This window comes from Bison bison, unplaced genomic scaffold (assembly GCF_000754665.1).
Source record: "Bison bison bison isolate TAMUID 2011002044 unplaced genomic scaffold, Bison_UMD1.0 scf7180017864181, whole genome shotgun sequence".
NCBI classification, from domain to species: Eukaryota; Metazoa; Chordata; class Mammalia; order Artiodactyla; family Bovidae; genus Bison; species Bison bison.
Window position 1 is genome coordinate 6,532,248 of NW_011494753.1, and position 25,547 is coordinate 6,557,794.

The 25,547-nt window shown below is 44.4% G+C and overlaps 1 protein-coding gene across 2 annotated transcripts in view; it reads right to left on the reverse strand.

The window, feature by feature from the left end:
* Window positions 1-401: 401 nt before the first annotated feature.
* Window positions 402-25,547, reverse strand: part of SCAPER (S-phase cyclin A-associated protein in the ER) — a 419,465-nt gene continuing 394,319 nt past the window's right edge. For both annotated transcript variants that reach the window (XM_010843297.1, XM_010843296.1), the window contains exons 30-32: window positions 6,585-6,776; window positions 3,637-3,688; window positions 402-1,626 (exon numbers count right to left, since the gene is read on the reverse strand). In XM_010843297.1, the coding sequence (XP_010841599.1) occupies window positions 1,523-1,626; window positions 3,637-3,688; window positions 6,585-6,776 (348 nt within the window). In that variant the 3' untranslated portion in view covers window positions 402-1,522. The remainder of the gene's footprint in view (window positions 1,627-3,636; window positions 3,689-6,584; window positions 6,777-25,547) is intronic.

Genomic DNA, 25,547 nt, shown 5'->3' on the forward strand with positions numbered 1-25,547 from the left:
CCTGGATGGGGCGCCCCGGCAGCTGCGCGGCGCGCAAGAAGCCGGCCGCCGGTACCTGGCTCCCAGGCCCTCTGGCCAAGGAGCAGCCCCGGGCCGCCGGCCGGAGGGGAGGTGCGGGCGCCAGGGCCGAGCTCCCTCGGCTTCCCGGTGTGCGGCGCTCAGCCGGGCAGCGGCTCGAGGTGCTTCTGCGCGCGTCGCGGCGAGGGCCCCGGGCCCTGGGTCTGGCGCCCCGGTCCGAGTCTCCGCCAAGCCCTGGGAGCGGACTCCGCTGGAGCAGGAGGGGTTTTCCCCGCCCCGAGCCGCGAGCCCCGCCGGGCCCCGCAGCCCGAGCGCGCGGAAGACCCCGGGGGCCGGGCGGTAGGAGCACAGAGCGCACAGGGATTGCGTTTGCTTTCTTTCTCTTTCGTTTGAAATTGGACCTCTTTATTTTCTATTTGCAAAGAAGTAAAAACAGCATACACATAACTCGACAGATTTGGGAGGATCCAAAAATAAGTGTCCTGAACAGGAGGTAAGTTTGCTTTTAACAATCCGGTGTAACTTCTGTATTTTCCGTCCCCTCCGCCCCCAGTCTTGAATCTTACAGTATTAATTCCAACCCCCCCCCATCAGATCTTTTTTCTTGCTAATGTTTGATCCTTATCTGACAGAAATAATTCCCAGTGTCACTCAGTGAACGGCTTAGCACTGACCGTCGGCTTAAGGTGGAGAAACGATGAGAACAAGATATGAAAAGGTCAACATCTCCTGGCAGACACTCCTCCCGTTAAGCTGTGAGCCGTGCACAGGAGTGAAAACGTCTATTCAGGACCTTTGTGATCATGTTTTATTTTTACTTCAGCTTCATTGCAGTTATTTGAGAAAATACTTTAGAATGGTTCACTATGTTCGATCTTTTTTGGATCCCTAATTTTTATTTTGGAGAATTTCAGTTCAGCAATCCCATTTCTATAGGAGACTCTCGGTATTGGCCGCTGGCAAAATTTAGGCAGACAAATGGATACAATGCTCTGAGTTAATTTCAGATAGCTGCTAGAACATATTATGTAATTTAGAATGTTAAATTGTTACAAACATCTTCTACTCAAACCTAATAAGGGAAATTTAAAGCACGTTAACTTTTAGTAAGTCTTTAAGATACTTCCAGAGTTGGAATTAGTTTTTCTTTCAAATCTGCATTGCCTTCACAAGAAAAGTCACCACTGCAAACAGAATTATTTTATTACAAGAACAAAACAGACTTGCTAACTTTTTGTCTAATTTCACCCATATTACAAATGCAAAGTATATATTATCATAGGATGTAAGTTACCAAACTCCAAACTATTGCGCATAAATGAAATAAACTCCCAGAATTAGAAAGAACATTAAAGTATCTACAGTCTTTATAAATAGTGTAAAGTATATACCATATCTACAGAGTATAAACATGTGAAAATGAACTTCTTAAGGAGTAGTTACAATGTTTTGAACAATTTAAAATATTAATGAGGGTACTCAAATACACAACCAACCAAAACCTTTATTTTTTCTCTTTTTTTAAGAAAAACTGTCGAGCTTCTTCCCAGGCCTGCTGAGGAAATCTGTTAGCCAGTTCAAGATAGTCTTGGGAACCAAGGCATTTTCCTAAGGGGGGAAAAAGAAGAGAATAGTAAACAGGTTAAAATCTTCAACATTTAAGAAATGAAAATTATTTTGATATCTGAGTCCAAAATGGAGACATACACTTCAAATAAACCACGATGCAAATTTCAGTAAAGGTAACTCATCTATATCTGTAGTATGAAATATATAACATACATTTTAATTACAATCTATTTCATGCTTCTAAGCTACTCAGACATACACTATATACATAATGTTTAACGTCTAGGTAAAACATTATGAAAAACACCGTTTTTGGACTCTGGAATAAGAAAATAAGTATGGTGAACAAAATAAAACCCGGATTCTTCCTTAGCAATAAGAATGTGGTGTGTCAGGAGCTGCTCACATTAGAATTTAGAGGTTCACCTGGGCAATGAACTCAAAACATCTTGAAACATTTTATGAGTACATTCTAAGCAATAGGGGAACAGATGTCCAGGTGCAGACTAGCAACTTAGTGTGGCATCATCATTTTTAAAATCAGGTAAGCACATTATGAGCTGTCACCAGTATAGCAATGACTTTTCTAAGCAAAGTAGAGAACCGTTCCCCATTTGCTGTTTTGAAGATTAATCCCATAGTAATTGGGGAAAGCATGAAAGTCAGAGAAGATGATCCCTTGGAAAAGAGAGGTTGAAACCAAGCAGATAGAGGCAGCCCTGGGACATGCCTGACAGATAGGCAGCAAATGGTGACTCATCCTTATGTCAGGAGGAAGAGGAAGAAAAAGAATGTCTATACTTCTTACCGGCCAAGAAAAAAGAAAAAAAAACACCCCAAACTGCTGTACAATTAAAAATAAATACATTAGAAGAAGATTTCTCTAGGCATTTTCAAAATTTAAACCATTGTTTTTAAGATATAGAAACAAATTATGATTACAAATTATGATTTTTTCCCTAGCCTCCAACAACTTAAAAAAAGGCTGTGACTGAGTCAGGGCCGAAGTGAACCTGCACACTGATTCTGACTTAGGCAAATGGTGCCAACTATGATGGTGACTTGAATTTCTAAAAAGGGGCATAGCTTTCTGTTTACTTGTGTCTGAGCCAATAAAACATGACATTTTCTCATGATACTGTTACAGTTTTAGTTATATTCTCATTTATGTACTTTTCAGCACCTGTCCATTGTAAAGAACTGTGAGACACACATACACCCCCTGCCTAGGGTGACCTCCTCCTCCCCCAAAATGAGGGCTACTGAGTGGGTGCCCCAGAGGATCTTGCTGGGACTAGACCTCTGGCCACTTTAAAGACTATCAAACTAAGGGAAGAATTGGGGAAAATCTGGATGAAGGTCTCATTAGTCAGAGATGCTGACATGACAGTCAGACAAAGAGCAACTTGTACTTCTCAATTACAGTGTGGGTAGCAGAATATTTTAAAAAGTAAAAATGCACTTGAAAATTCTACATCTCAGCTCTGATCACAGGACTCACCTCAGCAGAAATGCTACAGGGAAAAACATTTTTTTGTAAATCTTTTGGCCCCTGAACTGTGCTCTTTCTTCATGTAAAACAATTTTACAATTTTTATTTTCAATAAAAAATTCAAGTGCTTGAATTTTAGAGGAACATATGGGCTACTATCAATGACAATTTTATTCTGAACACCGGTAGGGAACTAAATATGTAATTTCAGCATTTATGTGAGTAATGTAGGCCAATATTAATGATCTAATTGTCTCTTCTATTACAAGGTAGCTCTTTAGTAATTATTCACCATTTATTATAACTTGCATGAAGTGAATATAAATTATATAAAGATGTTTTGTGCTTTTCTTTTATTTCCATGGATTTCTCTGTATATTCTGATACACTCATGTTTGATGACAAAATCAATTTCTTTATTCTCTGAAATATACTTTGTATCTGAACTTCAAATATTTTAGGTGATGTAATAAATTGATTTCTTGACAGTTACAAAGGGTAGAGTGAGAAATGTCCAGCTAACAAACACATGACATTTAATTTCAGTAGAGACATACCTTTGGGCTGATAAGACTGGTTATCTGCCTGACCTGAAGTCTGTGCAAAATCCTGTGTGAAACGAGAAAAGTGTTTTTATATCAATGCTACAAACAGAGAACTTTGCTGAGAGTGGCTTTAAAAATGCCTCTGAATTCTGAGATAACTTTTTTACCGTGAATACTTTGGAACCCCAAATATAAAAGCTTAAGAAACGGATGTTATGTAATTCAGGTTCTCATATTTAAATCAAATAATGATGACTCAAATCTAAGTATCACCAATGGCCAGGTTGTTGCCTGCTGTGGAAAGTATAACTTTGTTTTATATCTAACAAACTGAATTCTTTAGCCAAATACTGTCTTAAAATATTGACAGACTTTTAACATTAAACAAAACCCACAAGTATAAAAGCCCTTATGTATTCCGTAGCTACATTTTTTAAATTGAAGTATAATTGACATACAATATCATATTAGTCTCAGGCGTGCAGCATAGTGATTCCATATTCGCATGATATGTCTGGTTATCAGCTGTCACCATACAGTGTTATTATATTATTGACTGTATTCCCTACGCTGTACGTTAAATTCCTATGACATGGATTTTATAGCTGCAAGTCTGTACCTCTTAATTCCCTGCACGTATTTTGCCCACCTCCCCATCCCACTGTCCAGACCACCAGCGCTCTGGATTTGTGAGTTTGTTTCTGTTTTGCTATGTTTGTTTCATTTTTTAGATTTCATATATAAGTGAAATCACGTGGTAACGGTCTTTCTCTGACTTCTTTCATGTAGTGTAATATTCTTAGGTCCATCTATTCTGTAGCTAAATCTTAAAGTCCAGCAATTTTACTCTTCGATGGAACATGAAAAAGGTCATCTGTAATATGTGAAATTTCAGGAACCTAGGACAAACTGCTAGCTCTTATTTTTAATATTTTCTAGTGACTACTAATAATCTAACACAGGGGACCTTAAAGAATCGTTATATAAACGAAAGTCCAATGTACTTTCATTCTCTTGAGCACAATAATTTATAGAAAAAAAACCAAACTTGTTTTTAACATCCTATCCCAAATAAGCATTGTAAGAAATTTTCATGCTGCTGCTGCTAAGTCACTTCAGTCGTGTCTGACTCTGTGCGACCCCATAGACGGCAGCCCACCAGGCTCCTCTGTCCCTGGGATTCTCCAGGCAAGAACACTGGAGTGGGTTGCCATTTCCTTCTAGTTATTTATAAAATCTGTGCTAAAATATATGGTTAATGTGTTAAATTTAAATTATATTTAATTGTGTATTAACTATAATAGAGAAGAGTCAAATTAGAAGTACTCTGAGATCAATACCAGATGAAAATACTATATATGAGCCTTACTTTAGGTTCTGATACCATTTATATTTTTATAAATTGTTTTCCAAGCAGTTGAAAAAATGTAAGGGACTAAGATGGTACAGCTACAAAATTGTCTTTGCTCGATAATCACTGTCTTGGTTGAGGCCTCTGCGCAGGCCACAAAAAGCTGCATGTCATCTCTGGAGGTCCCTGACCCCCTTTCCTTTCTTGCCTTACTTTTCTCCACAGCATTTAACACAATCTGACATGCTATTTATTTTGCTCATTTATTTGTTTTTTGTTTGACTCCCCCAGCTCTAAATTTCAAGGCAGGAATTTGTATCTGTGTTGTTTGGTGCTGTATTTCCAGTGCCTGGAGCAGTGCCCAGCACACCAGAGGTACTAAAAATTTACCTGTGGAACAAAAGAATGAATTTTAAGAACATGGTCTTAAAATTCTCTATAATGTATTTCCTTTTTAATCCTAAGGCTGTAAGAATATATGAAGAATCCTATACGTTGATATGATGGTTATATAAAACTTCATTAAGATTTTAATTATTAACTGTAACATTTTTTTGAATATATATACCCTACCTATAAATCTGAATATTTTTGATAATTTTTTTTGGAAACTGGAATCTAGACTCAAAAAGAAACAAGCTGAAAACAAAACATTTCTAAGCATAATTGATCTAGTGTGTTTTATTAGCTGATCATCTAACAGAGGATAGTTTAAGAAATGTAAACCACTTCTAAGGTGAAGAAAGCTTGGGGGATCCTTTAGCCATCCCAACCAGCTGGGCACTGTTACACTCTTTCAAAAGTGATACATGTATATTAGCCAGAATAAGGAACAATAACAATACAAAGTTCTGCTTTCTGTTTCATTATTATTATGAACAGAAAACACTGTCTATTAAGCATATGTGTGTCATGGAACAAAAACATATTGGCTTTAGGGTGCAACATTTGAAAAAATAATGGAAGATTTTCAGCAAATAATGTCATTGTGTGAGGACATAAAAGAAATAACAGGATTAGCTATTAGCAAATGTTAAAGACAACCAAATTGATTCTCTATTGTCAGATGACTGGGTTAATTTAGATGTGGAAATACTGCTTTGCTACAGTACTGATTCTGATTTGAGTCCTACAGAATTTCACTGGATCAGAAAAATATAAGGCCATAATTAAAAGTTTTATATTTGAGAAAAAGCAACAAAATTTTTTTTTCCTCATACACACATGTGTGTATATACATATGAATATTTATTTAAAAATTTAGAAATAAATTGCAGTTTTAATCTTTCTTCAGCAGTCATTATCTATCCCCTATAAATAGACAAAAAGCAAGATGAAGTAACAGTTAAAGCCTTAAAGAAGTCTTTTAAAAACATTTCCTTAGTACAGGCTTAACTGGAAAAATACCTTTTTCTTGAAATCCTTCGAACAGAAATTATATACAATACTCAAACCCCAGTTTTACCCCTACCTTGAGAGTCAAGCACATCAACAGGTGAAATCTGGGGGTAGTGTGGATGGCAAGGGTAAACAGCTGGTTCACTTTTATTTTTCAGTCGCATTAGCTTTCACACAGAGTCAGAGAATTTGGCATAAATATAGAAGGTACCTGAATAAACGTGGCCAGTAGAACACAGCTCATCTCTTGCTCCAGAATGACCTTGTTCTGAAGGTTGTTGTAACAAGCAGCGATAAGTGACGGGAACAGCACTTTGATCAGCCGTGGGTCACTGAAGTACTGGAAGGGCAGCTGGCAAAGCTTCTGCAGTACTGTGGGGTGGCGGCCGGACTGCACGATGACCTGCAACGGAGGCGGAACCCCAGGTCAGCTGCCACAGAGCCCTGGCCTGCCCCAAGTCCCGCTTCCTCGGCCAGCAGTACCAGTAAGAACCACGGAAAACGTGCTGAAGAAGTGTAAGGAGGGGAAAAAAATACTCCTAACTCCTTATCAGAGCTTAATTTAAGTGATATTTGAAAGGAGCAGAAAAGAAAGAAATCTCATTTCCTAACTTAAGGAAAAGATGCCAAAAGTCTTGCATCCATTTAAAAATTCTTATAATCCACGAGGAACCATGGATTCATCACGGAGAGAGGATGCCCACGCAGTGGATTCAGGATACGCACTGCTTTAACACAGCGCCTCACCCCTCACGCTCCCCTTAAAGCAAAATAGCCATATTCCTTAAAACCTGCCAAGAGCGCACTCAGAAGACAGACACCGTCTCCTATACCCTCCCACTGCAGTCTTCCCCTACCCTAGCTCACGGAATATATTGAACACAGATCAATTTATTCCATATGCAGACAAGCCCCTGGAAAGAAAAAAGGGGTTTGTTAGGGGAATGGGAACAGTTTCAGCCAAAAAAAAAAAAAAAAGCTCCAAAAGTTCCTTCCTCTGATCCATACTGCTTATCTGTGTTTCCATCAGTGCCATTGAGTCTAAAAGGAGAACTGTTTAGATAAACGAGACTGTTGTCCTGAAGCAGTCTGGGTTTACAACTGTGTACATTTTAAGAAATGGGGCAATGCAGTTAATGGGCTTGCAGGGAAGCCCTCCGAACTTACTCCCTAGGCCTATATGATAAACTAAGAAACATCAAAATCAGATCTGTTTCAAGTAACCTTGATTAGCCTGTTCTAATATAAAAGAGCTGGGTGACCCGAAGCCCCACTTCTTGGTATAGGAGGAAGCTCACAGAAGGTTAGGAACACTGTAAAATCTAAGGTCAAGATTGTAAATTGTACTTGGAAAAACACAATTTTACAGGTACACACCCAGACAGGACTGCATTCAAATTAAAACCAGAAGGACAGAATGAAACAGCAGAGGCAGGAGAAACATAAATTATAGGGATTTACAAGTTTTCAAAGTACTTTTAACAATACTTTAAGAACACACTCTCAGATGATAATGCAGTTTGGTTTAAGAACAAAATCAACAAAGTAATAGTTCACATATTTTAGTTCAATAGCTAAAATGACATCAAAAACCTTTAGAGAATGTTGATAGGGACTTGTTAATACCTTCAAATCCAGCAGGAATTTTAAAGACTTGCAGTGTGACAATTCAGCACATGGCTATGGGCTGCCATCCCTGACACTGGCTGAGAAAAATGTGCCCCTATCATCCACTTTATTGATAAAGCATTTACTTAAATCTTTATTTTAATTATTAGCTACAAATTTTGTCGCACAGCCAAATGATCATCACTTTAGAATTTATAATGATACCATTATTAGAAGCCTCTTTTCCCCTCTTTGGACAAAAATTAAGAACAAGTTTTTTCTTTGGAACTTCACTGTTAAAATGCTATTACTGGAAGACTCACTAATTGAAAAGATATTAAACTGGACAGTCTGGCTGGCACAGGCATAATGTTAAACTCAATGATGGTGACTCCTGCTGCTGCTGCTGCTGCTGCTAAGTCGCTTCAGTCGTGTCCGACTCTGTGCGACCCCATAGACGGCAGCCCACCAGGCTCCTCTGTCCTGGGATCCTCCAGGCAAGAATACTGGAGTAGGTTGCCATTTCCTTCTCCAATGCATAAAAGTGAAAAGTGAAAGTGAAGTCGCTCAGTCGTGCGACCCCATGGACTGCAGCCTACCAGGCTCCTCCGTCCATGGGATTTTCCAGGCAAGAGTACTGGAGTGGGGTGCCATTGCCTTCTCCGTGGTGACTCCTGGATCCTGGTAAATCAGCATAGAACATTCTAGCTTAACCATAATTTATTCCACCTGGACTCCTGACCCTCGCTGAGTGGGTGGGGGAGGTCAGTCCCTTGGGGGTCAGTCCTCTCTGGGAACAGAGCTGGCTATGAGTTGCCTGTTGAAAAAGTGAGTTTACAGAGGTCACCAGCAGGGTAGTGAGATGACCTGTCAGAGGCCACTATCTTTAAGTCCCTGACTGCAGAAGACACAACTGGAGGTTGGCAGTTTGGGTGCCTGGGGGTAAGAAGCTCTACCCACAGGACCACCCATGACAGGACTTAGCCAGATTATAGGCAAGGGGTCCGAGAGGGGTGCTGCGAGCTACCCCCTGGCTTGGCAGTGAGCCAGAGGAGGACATCTAGTTAGCACTGTCCCTCAAACCACATTTCAGACTCTGCGGGGAGACAGCACTAGGAGAGCCTGCAAGGGGCCAACCGCTGGCACTGAGGCTCAGTAGGTGAAACCACTCCTGGACGATGCAGGTGGGCTTAGGGTGCAGAGGAATGGCATGATGTCATGAGCACAGAGGAACAGTCAGCTGAATCAGGTTAGGTACTTCCTGTAGGGGCAGGGAAGCAAGGCTGGGGATGCAAACAGCCTGACCTCAATGCTCAGGGCCTTGGGGATGAGGAGAGAGTTGCCTCAGAGGCTTCTGACAGGTTAGGGGATGAAGGCAGGACTTAGTTTTATTTCATCCAGTCATTCAGTCCCAGGCCTTAGGGGGGAGTCAAATGTCACTTGGGACTGCTTAAGCTGTCCAAAATCAGTAGAAAGTCAATAGGGAGTCATCACAGGACATGAACGTCTTGTTGAATGAAAGAAACATACCTAAGAAAAATCTCCTACCATATGATATAAGTATGTCTCTCTATATGCCTTCCTTGTGGAGTTGCAACTAAATCACTCATCTGTCACCTGTGTCCGGACAAAGGCCTAAGGTAGCACCACCCTGAGCCTAGCCTGGCCACCTGCCCTTTCTTCCAGGGCACACAGGTCAACACAAATATTAAAGGGTATTTTTACAGAGCCTCATTCCCGAGCACTGAACCAAGGAAGGATGTGACCCGCCTATAGATTTCTTTAGTGGCCACAGTCATCAGGCAACAGGTAGGAAGCTGGTGTTGCCTCAGCAGTAATGAGAGACCTCCTCTCGACCGTTTTGTCCATTTTCATGATGCAAACTAGGACTCCAAGGAAACCAAGAGAATTGCCAGAAACTTCAGATCAAAAAGGACTTCCCCGGTGGCTCAGACGGTAAAGCGTCTGCCTACAATGTGGGAGACTGGGGTTCAATCCCTGGGTCGGGAAGATCTCCTGGTGAAGGCAATGGCAACCCACTCCAGTATTCTCGTCTGAAAAATCCCACGGATGGAAGAGCCTGGTAGACTACAGTCCATGGGGTTGCAAAGAGTCAGACACCACTGAGTGACTTCACTTTCACTTTCAGATCAAAAGCAACTGACACTGAACTTGCCTCTTGCTCTTGGGGGTATGATTCTAAAATACATACTAACTACAGAGCTGGGAGAATTGAGCTCTGGCCTTTACCCTAGTCACTAACTAGTTGTGTGACCTAAGCCAACTGTTCAGTTGTTTTGGGTTTTATTTTTTTTTTAAGTATACTTTTCAATGAAGCAGAACACATATCCCCTTTAAGTTAAAAGACTGATTTTTCACAAAGTGAACATACCTGTGTTAGTCGCTCAGTCATGTCTGACTCTTTGTGACCCCATGGACTAGAGTTTGCCAGACTCCTCTGCCCATGAAATTTTCCAGGCAAGAATACTGGAGGCTGTTCTCCAGGGGATCTTCCCGACCCAGGGATTGAACCCACGTCTCCTACATTGCAGGCAGATTCTTTACTGTCTGAGCCACTGCTGCTTCTGCTGCTAAGTCACTTCAGCCATGTCCAACTCTGTGTGACCCCACAGATGGCAGCCACCAGGCTCCCCCATCCCTGGGACTCTCCAGGCAAGAACACTGGAGTGGGTTGCCATTTCCTTCTCCAATGTGTGAAAGTGAAAAGTGAAGTCTCTCAGTCGTGTCCGACTCCCAGCAACCCCATGGCTCCTCCATCCATGGAATTTTCCAGGCAAAGTACTGGAGGGGGGTGCCATTGCCTTCTCCAGTCTGAGCCACTAGCACTCAAATAAAGAAAAAGAACATGACCAAGAGTTCTGGGTCTTTAATATACTCTTTCTCACTGAGAATTAGATTCCCGCATTTTGAATTTAAGACAAGTCACACAGAAACTACTTGACTGTATCAGAACATGAGAGAGTACTGCAAAGCTTTCTTGGGCCCATTCTTGGTCAGCTTCTGGAGAGAATTTTCCTTTGGGCTTCTAAGCAAAGGCAAGCAGTAGTAGTTTCACGGGCACTGAAGAAAGGCATCTTTTAACCTGTATGCCCTGGCACTCACCACCTTTTACTCACCACCTTGTTTCTTCACTGGCAAGGGGTTAGGAGAAGGAATAGGGAGAGGGTAAGAGAGGAAGTGGGCGAGAGACCCTCACTTCCTTTTCTTTTTGGAACTATCAACAATTCTGGGAAGAAGGGGCTTTAGAAAAAGGAAAGTTGCATGCTGCCAACGTGTGCTATAGCCTTGGAAAGAGGGCCAGGAGGATCTGAATACTGGCACTAAAAAGGCATCTGGGGAAAAAATAAAAATAAAAGAATCTGGAGTAGACAAGTGGGACATGTTGATTCTTTCATCTGCTGATCCCTGGACACCCACTAAGCTTTCGGGTTCCAATCTTTGCACCTCCTACCAAGTGAAGTATAACTGGGTGCCCCAATTGAGGAAGCCAGAAAAGAGCTCTAAATTCAGTAGCCATTTACCGAATGCCTCCTGTGCCAAATGCTGAAGGGGACAATGGAGAGGAGTCAAGCCTCACCTCTCAGGGAGATGAGGTATGTCCAGAAAGGACAGTAATACAAAGGCGCCTGGGTCATCAGAGAGGGAGGATAAAGTACTGGGGCAGCCCATGGGAGGGAGAGATTACTCCTTACTAAGGTGAGGAAGGCTGCACTGAGCAGGTGGGTTGGACCTTCAAGGTTAGACCAGATCTGAGCACCTAGAATTGTAGGTGGAGGAATTTCACGTGGAGAGAAGAAACAGCCTAGATTCAGTGCCAGCCTGTCTTCGTCTGCTCAGGCTGCCATCACAGACTACCCTAGACTAGGGGGCTTAAATGACAGAAATGTACTTTCGCACAGTTCAGAAGCCTGGCAGGCTAGGTCAGAGTGCTGCGTGGGGCTTCTGGTGGGGGCTCTCTCCCTGGTCTGCATGCTGACACCTCGCTGTGTCCTCATGTGGCCTGTCCTTAGTGAGTGTGCATGAGGCCGCCAATCCTATTACATTAGGACCCACCCTTATGACCTCATTCAACCTTAATTAACTCTTAAAAGTCCTATCTCCAAGGATATTCACACTGGGGGTTAGGGCTCAACATATGAATTTTGGAGGAATACAATTCAATCCACAGCTCAGGTCCAATTCCTTGTCACCCCTGGCCAGCATGAAGTTTCACTAGCAGGCTTTCCTCACTAACCAGGTGTATTTTAGAAGTGCCTGGGCCAGTTGTCTCTCGAGGCCACAAGCATGAATCTGCAGGCTCAAGGAAGCTTGGTGTTAACTAGCCCTGGTCAGTTAACTGGTTTGAGCCACAGTGTTCTTTCAATGAAACGGAGGCAGATGGCAGCTTTTAGCATTTACATGAGGATCAAACAAAACAGTGTCTGTGACCACAATGTAAAAGGCAATGTTAGTTAGGAGCCTTTGGTTAGCTCACCAGTTCTGCTGCTCTGAGTCTCCTCCTGCCGGATCTGGCTTCCCTACACTCACAGAATCAGAAGTCCCCTCCCAGTGTGTGAGGCCTAACGAGTGCTTTCTGTCATCCTGCCCCCGCCTCTTCGTAGGGGCTGCTCATCAGAACAGGGTGCCTGGCAGCAGCGGGCCCTGCTCTGGCTAGGACTCATCAGCAAGCTTCATGCCACCTGGGAAGCCACGCTGCGGCCTCTCCCTGGCTCTGCCTCCACAGGAGAGAGCTGTGCAAACAGGCGGGGGATGCCAGCCAGGATCTTGTGGTGGCGGGGTAGGAAGTGCATTCTGACAGCTTTGAAAAGAAAATCCTAGCATAAGTGTGATCCAAGAAACACAGGTAAGTGGTACAGAGAAACAGTCTTAAGCTGAGTCTGTGTGTGTGTTGGGGCTGTTGTGCCAGACCTGTCAATCTGAAAACAGAGCAAGAAGTGCCAGAGCTAATAAGGCTGGTGTTGTGGGCTCCTGATTCAGACCCAGGAGGAGCTTCCCTCCAAGCACTTAAGGAAATCCTTTAGCCCAGGAAGCCTTCCCAGGCAGCACGGCCAGAGATTGCCTCTGCTTTTCAACCCAAAGACAAGGCAGCAGCTTTTATACTGTAAATTGTGTGAGCAGCTTAATTCCTAGTTCCAGAAGGGCAGGAACTGTTTCCTTTACTTTTCTGTCCTCCCCTGCTCTGCTAGAGGGCTGGGCACCTCAGAGTTACTGGAATGAGTGAATCAAAGTGACACAGGGTCCCTAGTTAACACATTCTTCTGTACCTTGCCTTGGGAGAGAATCATACCAAGATCTCCTCTCATGGGGCACAGATGCCATTTTCTGAAGCAGGTCTCCATTTCACATCGTCTTAGGTCTGCTCAGCTAGTCCCCTGTCATAGATTGAAGGTTTGTGTGCCCCCCTCAATTCTTTTGTTGAAATCCTAATCCTCATGTGATGGCATCAGGAGGTGGGGCCTTCAGGAGGTGATTAGATCATGAGGGTGGAGCCCTCATGAATGAGATTAATACCTTCATAAAAGAGACTCCAGAGAGCCCTCTAGTCCTCTTTCTGCCTTGTGAGGACATGATGAAATGCTGGTAGTCTGTAACTTGGAAAGAGGGCCCTCACCAGAACCTGACCTTGGATTTCCAGCCTCCAGAACAATGAGAAACAAATTCCTATTGTTTTACAAGCTACCCAGTCTATGGAACTTTGTTACTGCAGCCTGAACTAAGACATCCCTAAGAATGGATTCTGTGATCATTTGTCTGCTCCCCTAGAAAGAAACTGGGCTTGAGACTCTCAGCATCCCAGGCAGGGCTCCCTGGCCCGGTTATAAGGAGAGGTCTGGGAAAAAACCCTCCTCCTTTGTGGGTAGTGGGGTGACACTGGTCTCTCACTTGATGTGAAGGAATCCAAAATTTTCTAGGGGTTCACATTGCCAGTTGTTGCTTGTTGTTCAGTCCCTAAGTCGTGTCCGATTCTTTGTGACCCCATGGACTGCAGCACGCCAGAACCTCAGTAACATCCAACGCAGCAGAAAGCCTGTCACTGGCGGAGACGGTACTCAGTCGTCCCTGAAGCCCCTCTATCTACATCATCTGAGTCTCTCAACACCCTTGACGGGGGCAGACACGGATGGCTATACTCTTTTATAAGAAGAGCTCCGAAACTCAGAAAGCTTGGGAGACTTGTTACAGGTCCACTGGTCATTTATGGAGCTGGGCCTGGAAAACTCTTCTGACTCTGAGAGCTGGCTTCTCTCTTGCCTCTCAGGGCTATCACACCCAGGGGGCTGCCCCTTCCTAGGCAGAGGGGCTCTCTGTCGCCAAGCCCTGAGCTCGTTCCAATGACTGGCTGCCAGCCAGCTTCTCGCACAACTTTGCCAGCCCAGATGAAGAGGAGGATGACATATTGCCATTCTAAACAGACTAAATCAACTGACATACACAGATTAAACCAACACAAAAGACCTTTCTTCAAAAACCTATATTCTGCTTGGCTAGATATCAAATAGCCAGTTCTTGGTTATATGCTAGGCTGTGCCAAGGGTTTGTCTCAAACTATCAGACATAAGAACTTGAAAGAGAGGAACGGTTGGTGATGGGGCTAGATTCTCAGGAGTGAACTGTTGGAACATGCGACTTCTGAATGAGGACCCTCTCGTGATGGCGATGTAATTAGCTGCCTTCTGGATTTTGCGTGCCTGCAGACCCGGCCTTGTTTTTGAAACAACCACTATCCCCTATGATATATTTATAATGCTAATCCTTGGTATGACCTGAAGAGTTTTTCCCAACAGTTAAATTTCAGGAAGAAAAAAAAGGAAAGTAGAGGTAAGCTATGGAGTATGCATCTGGTCTAGAAACGTAGTTGGCCTGGGCAGTCTGCGTTTTTCACATCTGTGACAACTGCGGTAGTCACTTCACATCTGTGAAATGACAACTGCCGTAGTCACTTCAAAGATCCCAAGGAGAGTGGCTAGGAAGGCCTCTGGGGACTCTATCATGTTATGTAAATGGAAAACAGCCTGATTCTCCTCACCCAGAAGGCCCCCTTCCTCCAACTGTGACCACCTGGAATGCAGCCAAGAACCAGGAAGTGAGCAAGTAGGCTGCTGAGCAGACACACCAGTTCATTCATCAAAACTCTACTGAGCATCTACTCTGGCAGAGTGCTATGTAAGGTTTGGGGAGCGAGGCAGTGAATGAGTCAGAGACATCCCTGCCCTCACAGAGCGCCCAGTCGGTCCACGAAGCCCACATCAATTATTTACAGCTAAGTTCTGCAAGCCCCAACTCAGCCTACCAATTTACATTTCAGAAGCAAGTCCAACAAAAGTGGATTGGAATCAGCAAATTAGGAGACTGCTGGAGACAGAAAGAAGCGCCAGCTGACTCTAGTAAGTGAGGGCGTGGAAATGAAAATGATTTCAAAAACAAATAAGAATTGAGACAGTTGCCTGGAATCATTTAGTATAAATGGTTGGTCTTGAGTGATATTACTGTACTGTAGTAGTAACACATATTATACCCCATGACCTTCTCTTAGTACTCTATACTTAAAAAATTTGCTTCACATACACGATAATGCTCATGTACTTGATACTACAGTAGATATTCATTTCTTAAGGCATCAAAAATGTATATTAAGTATGATTTCAGTTTAAGAAATAGGAGACTAAAATTTAAAAAATGAACACAAGTAGTTAATGTTAAATAAATATAGTGTTTTAAAGGTAAGTTTAGTCCTCTGCAAAATTCACTTATATGGGAACAGCTCTCTTCCTGACCATACCAAAACCATAACACTAAATAATAGAAATAAACTAGAAAAAAGGTTCTGTGGGGCAGTTTCTTGGCCCCTTTCGAAATCCATCCATCCAACCATCCTTCCAAGCATCTTAGACACAACCATGGTGTCCTATAGCAAAATCTCCATCTCTCTAGAATTCACCTACATTCAAGGAAATAAAATACAAAGTGGTCACTTTCTGTCTTATCTACGTATACTCTGTGAATCCTGCTAATTTTGCTATGATCTAAGAGTGATCTTAAATTTCTCCCTTATTTAGGAGAAGGCTTTGCATTTTATTTTTATGGTCTTTTTTTTCCCCTCAGAATGCCCTCTCTGGCAAGCTGCTAACTGCTCAGGTCACTGGAAGCTCAGTCCCACGTCTGCCATGGACCAGAAGACTCCAGAAGCATGAGCAGTTGTTGAGGCAAAGACAGGCTGATGTGAGTCTGTTTTCAGCACTGTGGGAACAGGGGTCATGTCCTTTCTATTCGCTGCTGTGTCCCCAGTGTGTGGCGTGGTGCCTAGGATCGTGCCTGACAAATCACAGGTGCTCCATGACCAGCTGGGGAATGAACGAACGAGGACTGAGCTTTGGTGTCGAAACCTGACTCCAGGGGCTGTCTACACCCACTGCCACACCAGCGCCCTGGGCCTACTCTTCCCAGGGCTTTCAAGGTCCTCAGAGCCGCTATCTTTGGACTTACAAGAACAGCTGACTGAGTACTTCAGGCAGCACCCCATCGACTCCAACAGCCTCTTGGCACAACAGTCTGGAGAGCAGGGGCAGGTGGGGCACGGGTAGGGACAGCAAGAGCTGGTCTGTCAAGCCCAAGGCCAAACCACCTCCATCAGCCAGGCCGGTAGCGTGAATGGAGTACGAGATCAGACAGAAATGGACACAAATGGTTAAATCTCACCAAGGAGAATTCTTTATGCCTAGGAATTCTTGTTTTGCCTTTTCCCTTTTCTTGTCAGAGACAAGATGTCCTCAACAAAGGGGCAAAAAATAGGTGTCTAGACATCTAAATTCATTATAAGAGACAGCCGAGAGGGCCTGTAAATCATTGGAACAAAGAATATTTTTCTAGCAGAGCAGAAACAAAGTAGCTGTTGCATTCCTCCCTGTGAAACTGGTCCTGCTACAATGCTGGAGCACAGGGGGCAACAGTCCTCGTGGCCAGGCCGGGGCAGAGGCCAAGCCTCTCTGTCCACAGTGCTCTTTGACAAGTCCCATCACACCTGACGCCCAAGCCCAGGAGAGGAAAGATATGATAGGAGGGGCCTTGAGGCCAGTGACCTCTATGAATCATATAAAGGAAAAGGTATGTCCCAAACACTCCCACCCACACACCTTGTTTCTCTGATCTGATGCCTTGAGGGTAGAGTAGGCTGGGCACTGAAATGGCCTTATTTAAATATCACATGAGAAAAATTTGAAGAGTCTGTCCACATACATAATCAAACTGAATTTGGGGCAGAGAAACACAAAGATTCCCTTGGCTAGCACTGCAAACACGTTCCTCTCTCCCCAGACTTGCTTCTGCTCTAAGATAGATTTCGAGGCTGAGATTAAGTGCAGAGATCTTGGCAGACTGTGTGGGAGGCAGGCCCTTGGAGCACTAGCCTTCTTCCTGGTGGTCCCAGGGATTCATTGCTGTCTAGCACCAGCTGAGGGTCGAGGAGGAAGGAGAGAGAGGGAAGGAGGGAAGGAGGCAGGGAAGCAGTCAGGGGCAGGAGGAGAGGTTAAAGCCAGTATCTGGGGGTTGGGCCTCGCAGAGGCTTTGGAAACCAGGTTATCCTACAGAAATGAGGGCTTTCCTCATGCAGCGAGGGGGAGTGGCTGTCCTTCAGTGTCCCTCCAGGGAACCTGGGTGACAAGGCCCCTGACGTGTGTCCCCTGCTTCCTATGGGTGACAGGCTGCTTGCTGAGTACTGCTGGCAGAGGGGTGCAAAGAAGGCTCCTGGGCAGGTGCCCCCCTCAGATACCACCCTGCTCCTGTGGGGAGGAACAATGCTACATAACCAGGGACACCAGCTCCCATCCTGGGGCTCCACTGCAGAAGTCCTGGGGCCTGTCTCCCCACTCTCTACATCCTGAGTGGACTTTCAGACACAGCTTGAACATCTCCTCCCCCTGCTAGTAACATTAGGGGCACCTCATCATGTCTGAGAGAATAAATCCCTAAGACCTACCTACCAATTGCATGCAGGTTTCTTCATGACTTCAGCCCAGCCAGCTTCTTCACCCTTAACTCATATTCTCTCCACTACCTCCTAAGCTACAGATAGAAGGAACAGCTTGTCGTTCCCTAAACCTGCCAGGCCATTTTAGATCTCAGTAAGAGCCCCTGGAGAAGGGAATGGCATTCCACTCCAGTAGTCTTGCCTGGAGAATCCCGCGGAGAGGAGAGTCTGGTAGGCTACAGTCCCTGGGGTCACAAAGGGCTGGCCATGACTGAGTGACTAAGCGCACACACACACCTTTGCTCATGGTCTTTCCTAGGCCCAGAATGTCTTTCCTACCTTGCTACCTGGTAAGTAACTATTCCACCTCCAGACAGCAGCTCAAGCACCACGTCCACTGTGAAATATCTCTAAACGAAGCTCGAGCACCCATCCAGGTTTGCTTATTGATCGTCTCTCCCTTTCCTCCCAGAGTGTCAGCAACCTGAGAGCAGGGACTTAGTCTATTTTGTTTCTCTCGGTCTTCTGGGTGGCTAGAACAGTAGCTGGACCATCGCAGGCACTTGTGAAATGTCTGTGGAAGGAAGGAATGAGTCTCAGCACTGACAGCACGGCTCCTAGGCTCTGGGCTCCACAAAGACAAGATCGGGGCTCTATTCGTTTCTGCATCCTCCAGCACTTGGTTTGAGATGGAGCGGACATTCAGTAAAAGCTGATCACTGAGCGAAGGAATGAATGATGAATGCTCATGTGGACACAAAGCTCATGATACTGGCATTTCCCCACGAATAAGTCACCTCCAGCCTCTGTTCCATGTTAGAACTTCTTTTCCCTTCTTTCATGTTGTCTATTTTGTGAGAAGAGTTACCTTTTAAATGAAGCATGTTCTAAATCCCCTTTGAACACATCTTGCAGCACAAGAAGGTTGGCCTAGATTCTCTTAAACACTTGGCTAACCCGAAAAGTCATGGATTCTATAATTTGTCAGGGACTATACTCGTAAGTGCTCTTTTCATTTTAATTTATGTTTGAGAAAGAGCTTTGTCTAAAGAGCACAGACCTTGGAAATGACACAGACCCACTATATTGTCATACATTTGAGGGGCCTCTTTATTTTGGATTTTTTTTTTTTTTTACTTGAAGTATCTATGTCCCACCTACCACAAGGTAGGGGGTGGGGAGAGGAGGCAGAAGACTGGTCACAAAAAGTCCTAGATCTTGTGTCAGGAGGACTGGCTCCAGGGACTTGAGCAAGCCCTTCTCTTGTCTGGCAATGACGGGAGCTGGACTAGATGATCTCTGAAGGCCTGTGAACTTGGAGAAATAATATAATCCTGTGCTACAAGGTTTCACACACATGAGCACCTTTTGGTGATTATACCTACACAGACACTACATCTAAATATGGTAAAAAAAGCTTATATTTTTTTCTTAAGAATGAATGAAAGTCTTCACACAAAATACACTATCCTCGTATCTCAACTATTTTGATTTTGAACTTGGGTCAAGCCTTCCTCACCACAGAGCCTTTGGGTGGTGTGAGAATAGCAGAGTTAATAAATGCAGAGCACAGCCTGATAGATTTTCTGATCACATCCCAACAGCAGCCAAAGAGCATGGATGCATTCCACGGCGCACTTATGGGCTCGCCAGCACCAGTCTATGACAATTTTATTTAATCATAAAAAATATAATAGTAGTCAAATCTTTTTGTAGTTTTAGTTTACTGCTTTCTCAAGTGAAATAAATGGTCTCTCAGATTTCTTTTGCTTTCATCTCTCTGCTCTAAGTACAGTAGGATAAGGTTCCAATTAAGGTCCATTAAATGCTCACATTGATTCATGTGAGGCATTTTCTAGTTTCTTCTCCTAACACCATCTCAGTGCACCTCTGAGTTATTTCTGTGGTGTGTTTTCAGTTTAGCAGTTGCCCATATAGAGGAGAGTTATTTGGGTGTGAGGTCTCTCTTCCTCCTATTTCTGCAGCCCCAAATGGTGAGCAGAGATTCTCCTCCACTGCCTTCCAGACAAGCGTATGTTTATTACCTGTCAGGTATGTCCGGCTGAACTATGCATGCCCCTTGGGCGGGGGAGCTGGCAGCTGGACAGGGCCAGACTGACCCGCCCAGACCTCCCTTGGCAGCTGTGCTGGGGCAGTGCGTCGAGTGGCGGCCCAGAGACCCCTATGGGAGGACCTCCTCGTGCTTCTGCATCCTTTGGGTCCACGAAGACACAGAGTTCTCTTCAGTTTTCTCAACAGACGGGGACACAGGCTCTGACAGCAGAGATGGCCTATCTAAGGTGGTATCAAGTGTCAGAGCTGACCGAGTGGATGCTCCAAGGATCTCCCCATTAAGAGCAGGGAATGTGGAAGGCAGACATTTCAATCATATCACAATTAACCTTTGTTCAGGCCCAGGGAATGTACTAATTTTACACTATGCTCATGACCTAATTTAATCTGCACAACAACCCTATGAGGTGTTATCAGTGTTATCCTGATTTAAGGAAACTGGCACCAGGAAGGTAAGGGTTTTGACCAGGATCACAGAGCTAGTAAGGGGTTCAGTTGTTGGCTCCAGAGCCCACAATCCTCTCCTCACGCTACAAAAACATACTGCCCGGGCCTTGCAGCAGAGACCAGCTCATGGCTACCATGACAGAACTCCTACACACTAGGTTCTTTGACGAGTTATGCAGACCCAAGGTGTGTGATCCCAAAGGAACTACACACACATGAAGAAACTTGAGAAAAATATTTTACCCCCCCCTGCCCCCCGCCCCCTGCCCACTGAAGCTTGTTATTAAAGTGAATGACACGGTGATTTGGGGTCTTTAAGTGTAGTTTTTCCAACAGCATATGCTTTCCGAGTGGGACACACGTATCAAAGAGACTTGCTGTGACAATGCCACCGACTCGACAGGCAAATACCCGAGACACCCCCTCTTATGGCTGAGAGTCAAGTAAACCTGGGCTCTGCGTAATAAAGATGACATTTAAAAAATAATTTATTTGCAGTTTTTTAAGGAATTTCCACACTGTTCTCCATAGTGGCTGTACTAGTTTGCATTCCCACCAACAGTGTAAGAGGGTTCCCTTTTCTCCACACCCTCTCCAGCATTTATTGCTTGTAGACTTTTGGATCGCAGCCATTCTGACTGCCGTGAAATGGTACCTCATAGTGGTTTTGATTTGCATTTCGGAGAACAGTGTGGAGATTCCTTAGAAAACTGGAAATAGAACTGCCTTATGATCCAGCAATCCCACTGCTGGGCATACACACTGAGGAAACCAGAATTGAAAGAGACACGTGCACCCCAATATTCATCGCAGCACTGTTTATAATAGCCAGGACATGGAAGCAACCTAGATGTCCATCAGTAGATGAATGGATAAGAAAGCTGTGGTACATGTACACAATGGAGTATTACTCAGCCATCAAAAATAATACATTTGAATCAGTTCTAATGAGGTGGATGAAACTGGAGCCTATTATACAGAGTGAAGTAAGCCAGAAAGAAAAACACCAATACAGTACACGAACACATATATATGGAATTTAGAAAGATGGTAACAATAACCCGGTGTACGAGACAGCAAAAGAGACACTGATGTACAGAACAGTCTTTTGGACTCTGTGGGAGAGGGAGAGGGTGGGGTGATTTGGGAGAATGGCATTGAAATATGTATAATATCATATATGAAATGAGTCATCAGTCCAGGTTCGATGCATGATACTGGATGCTTGGGGCTGGTGCACTGGGACGACCCAGAGGGATGGTACGGGGAGGGAGAAGGGAGGAGGGTTCAGGATGGGGAACACGCGTATGCCTGTGGCGGATTCATTTTGATATATGGCAAAACCAATACAATATTGTAAAGTTTAAAAATAAAATAAAATTTAAAAAAAAATTTATTTGGCTGCACTGGGTCTCAGGTGCAGCATGCGGCATGCGGGATCTTCATGGCATCTTTAGTTGTGGCATGCCAACTCTTAGTTGCGGCCTGTGGGGTCTAGTCCCCAAAGCAGGCATTGAACTTGGGGCCCCTGCGTTGGGAGCCTGGAGTCTTAGCCACTGGACCATCAGGGCAGTTTTGAGGATGACATTTAATCATTACAATTTCTTGGCTCTATGTTATAGCCTGGGGGAAGTGACACTCAGGATAACCTGCCCAAGTTTATCACTCAAGTGCGGGGCGGGGCTAGGACATGGACTTAAGTCTGCCTCCAAAGTTTTCTCTCACACACTGCTGTTTTCTCAAACACAGGATTTGCCAAACCTTAAACACACTAGTTTCCTTTGTATCTCAGAACTACTGGCTCCAGCAAAAACAAAACTAAGAAGTTTCTCTTAGAATAAATTCAAATATAACTTACCATGCCAAAGAAATGGCTCTTAAAGTTTTAGCTAAAAGTCAGTTTAGGAGGTTTGGTCACTAAAACAGAAGTGCTGTATTCTTTAAAATCTGGGGCCATTTTAACCTTTTCTGCAGTATAATGTCTAGAAGAGATAGATTATCTCAACATCCAATAATTCATTTAACAAATATTAAGTAATTACTATGTGCCAGACACTCCTGTAGGCACTGCAGACAGACTCTGTTCTTGACATACTAACACCTTAGTAGCCTGGGGTGGGAGAGGGGAGACAGACAAAATGAATGTCGGGGTGGGCAATAAGTATATGAATAAAAATACAGCTAGGTAAAGGCGCAAACAGGAACCATGGGGCTGATTTTAGGTCATACGGTCAGGAAAGGCCACTCTGATAACATGATAACTGAGAAAAAAGCCTTTGAAAGTCACCTCCCGCTCCCGCCCCCGCCACTCCCCAGACCATGCTGATTTCTGGGGGAAAAGATTCCCAGGTAGAAAGCAATAAGAACAAAGTTTTGAGAGGTGTGTTTGCAGAACAGCAAGGAGACCAGTGTGGCTGCTAGAACATTTGTGATGACTACATTTAGAAATGAAAATTATTGAATTCAAGCACCTATATTGGCCTGGACATAACTTCTCACTTCATCACAGACTTACACATTTGTCTTCTGTCAGAGCTGGAAGGGCCCTTGGGAGCACCCAGCCTAACTCTTTTGACAGACAGGAAAGTGAAGTCCAGAGAAGGGCAGTGACTTGCTCAGGGTCACACAGCCGCATAGTTAGGAGAAGCCCTTACCTCCTGACTGCTGTTCCAGTGTTTGTTGTATGATGTTGGGCTTTAAGATCTCCTACGTCAGAAGAGGTGTTTTCTCTGTGATTACAGAAGTGTTTACAGTCTATCTCAGTGATTTAAAAAGGTACCCTTTAAGTCTGAACACCAAGGCAGGCCCAGAAAAAGTTAGTTTTATGACTGGTCATTAGTTAAACTGTGACAAAACATTCCTTCTGGCCTCATTTTCCACACCCAGTAGAAGACTTCCAAGTGAGCCAAGGATGACTGATGACTGGACACACAGCCCACGCCCGGCGGTGGCATTCAGCCTCGGCCCTTGCTCACAGGACCTGGTTTGGGTCCCTGGGACTGGGGTGCTGACGGTCGTGTGTGCGTTTTCTGCTGCTCTGTCCAGTCTTGGGACGGATATCAGAGGATTAACTTCATGTCACTGTGTGGCTAAACCAAGCCCTCACAATGTCCCTCCTTATGCTCTTCGCCTCATACACTGTTAGTGGGCTGCCAGCCTTTATAGTGCAGTGGAGAGGAAACTATGGTGAGGTTTCAGTTTCAAAGCTTCAATGTTAGATTTCAGACAGAAATGTTTATTTCACTGGAGTGTTCTGAACCTGAGTTCCCCCAAACTGAGAAACTGAGAAGACAGGTGAAAGAATAGTTTGTTTCTGTTGTTCAGTTGCTGCTGCTGCTGCTGCTAAGTCGATTCAGTCGTGTCCGACTCTGTGCAACCCCATAGACGGCAGCCCACCAGGCTCCCCCGTTCCTGGGATTCTCCAGGCAAGAACACTGGAGTGGGTTGCCATTTCCTTCTCCAATGCATGAAAGTGAAAAGTGAAAGTGAAGTCGCTCAGTCATGTCCGACTCTTAGCAACCTCACGGACTGTAGCCTACCAGGCTCCCCCGCCCATGGGATTCTCCAGGCAAGAGTGCTGGAGTGGGGTGCCATTGCCTTCTCTGGTTCAGTTACTAAGTCATATCAGCTCTTTGAGATCTCATGCACTGCAGCATGCCATTCCCTGTCCTTCACCAACTCCTGGAGTTTGCTCAAACTCATATCCACTGAGATGATGCCATCCAACCATCTCATCCTCTGTCACCCCTTTCTCCTCCTGCCTTCAATCTTTCCCAGCATCAGGGTCTTTCCCAATGAGTTGGCTCTTTGCATCAGGGGGCCAAAGTATTGGAGCTTCGGCTTCAGCATCAGTCCTTCCAATGAATATTCAGGGTTGCTTTTCTTTAGGATTGACTGGTTTGATCTCCTTGCTGTCCAAGGGACTCTCAAGAGTCTTCTCCAGCACAATTTGAAAGCATCAATTCTTCAGTGCTCAGCCTTCTTTATGGTCCAACTCTCACATCCGTACATGACTACTAGAAAAACCACAGGTTTGACTATACGGATCTTTGTCAGCAAAGTGATGTCTCTGCTTTTTAATACACTGTCTGGGTTTGTCAGAGCTTTTCTTCCAAGGAGTAACTGTCTGTTAATTTCATGGCTCAGTCACCGTTATCTGCACAACCACGTTCTTTTCAGTTTACCATGCCAGAATTATGAATTCAGCCTACTGCTGACCCAGCTGTATTATTTAGTGCCATAAAGCTGATGATAACAGGGCCGCTGGGACGGCAGGGTCTGCCTTTCTTGAGCGTTCACTAAGAGTCTGGGCCTGTGTTGTCTCATTTAATTCACTCAGCAACACGGGCAGTACTGGTATTATGCCCTCCATTTCACAGATGAGGAAACTGAGGCTCACAATTTAGTAACTTGACCAAACCAAGGTCACAGTGCTAGGAAAGAACAGACTAAATGATTTCAAAGCCAGCTGTCTCCAGAGCCTGTGCTCTCATCCTCTGTGACATCTGACGTTTACTGCCATCAGAGATCAAGTTCAAAATCTGAAGTGCAGACTGACTCAAGATGGGAATCTAATCAGGTGCCATCTGAACTACTGCTGTGTCAATCACAGGCAGGGGGATTGGTGGGAGTACAGTGAGCCACGAATCAGGGCAAGATTCTGTACAGAGGGGGTGGGGAAAACATCCCTTTCACTGAATGCTGAACAGTGCTATACCTGGTCAGTGTCAGCCTTGAGTGGTGATGGTGTCCACCTGAGGACTCAGAGAAGGTTTCCTTGGGGAGGCTGCCCATTACTCCAGTTAATTCCCTAGCAACGCAGCCACTCAGCCAAGGAGGGATTTCCTTGCAAACCTTTCAGGTGGTCTTGGAGTAAAAAGGTACTTACTATGAGTAGGAGGTACTTCAAACTACCCTTGTGTGGGAAAAGCAAGATGGGGACACCAAAGAGATGAGGGGCGTAAAGATATCTTTTGTTTGGATTCTGTGATGTTGGTGACTTTTCCGACAAGCGGCCAAAATCGCTAACTGGCAAATTTCTCCATTCTAACACCAGCCAGG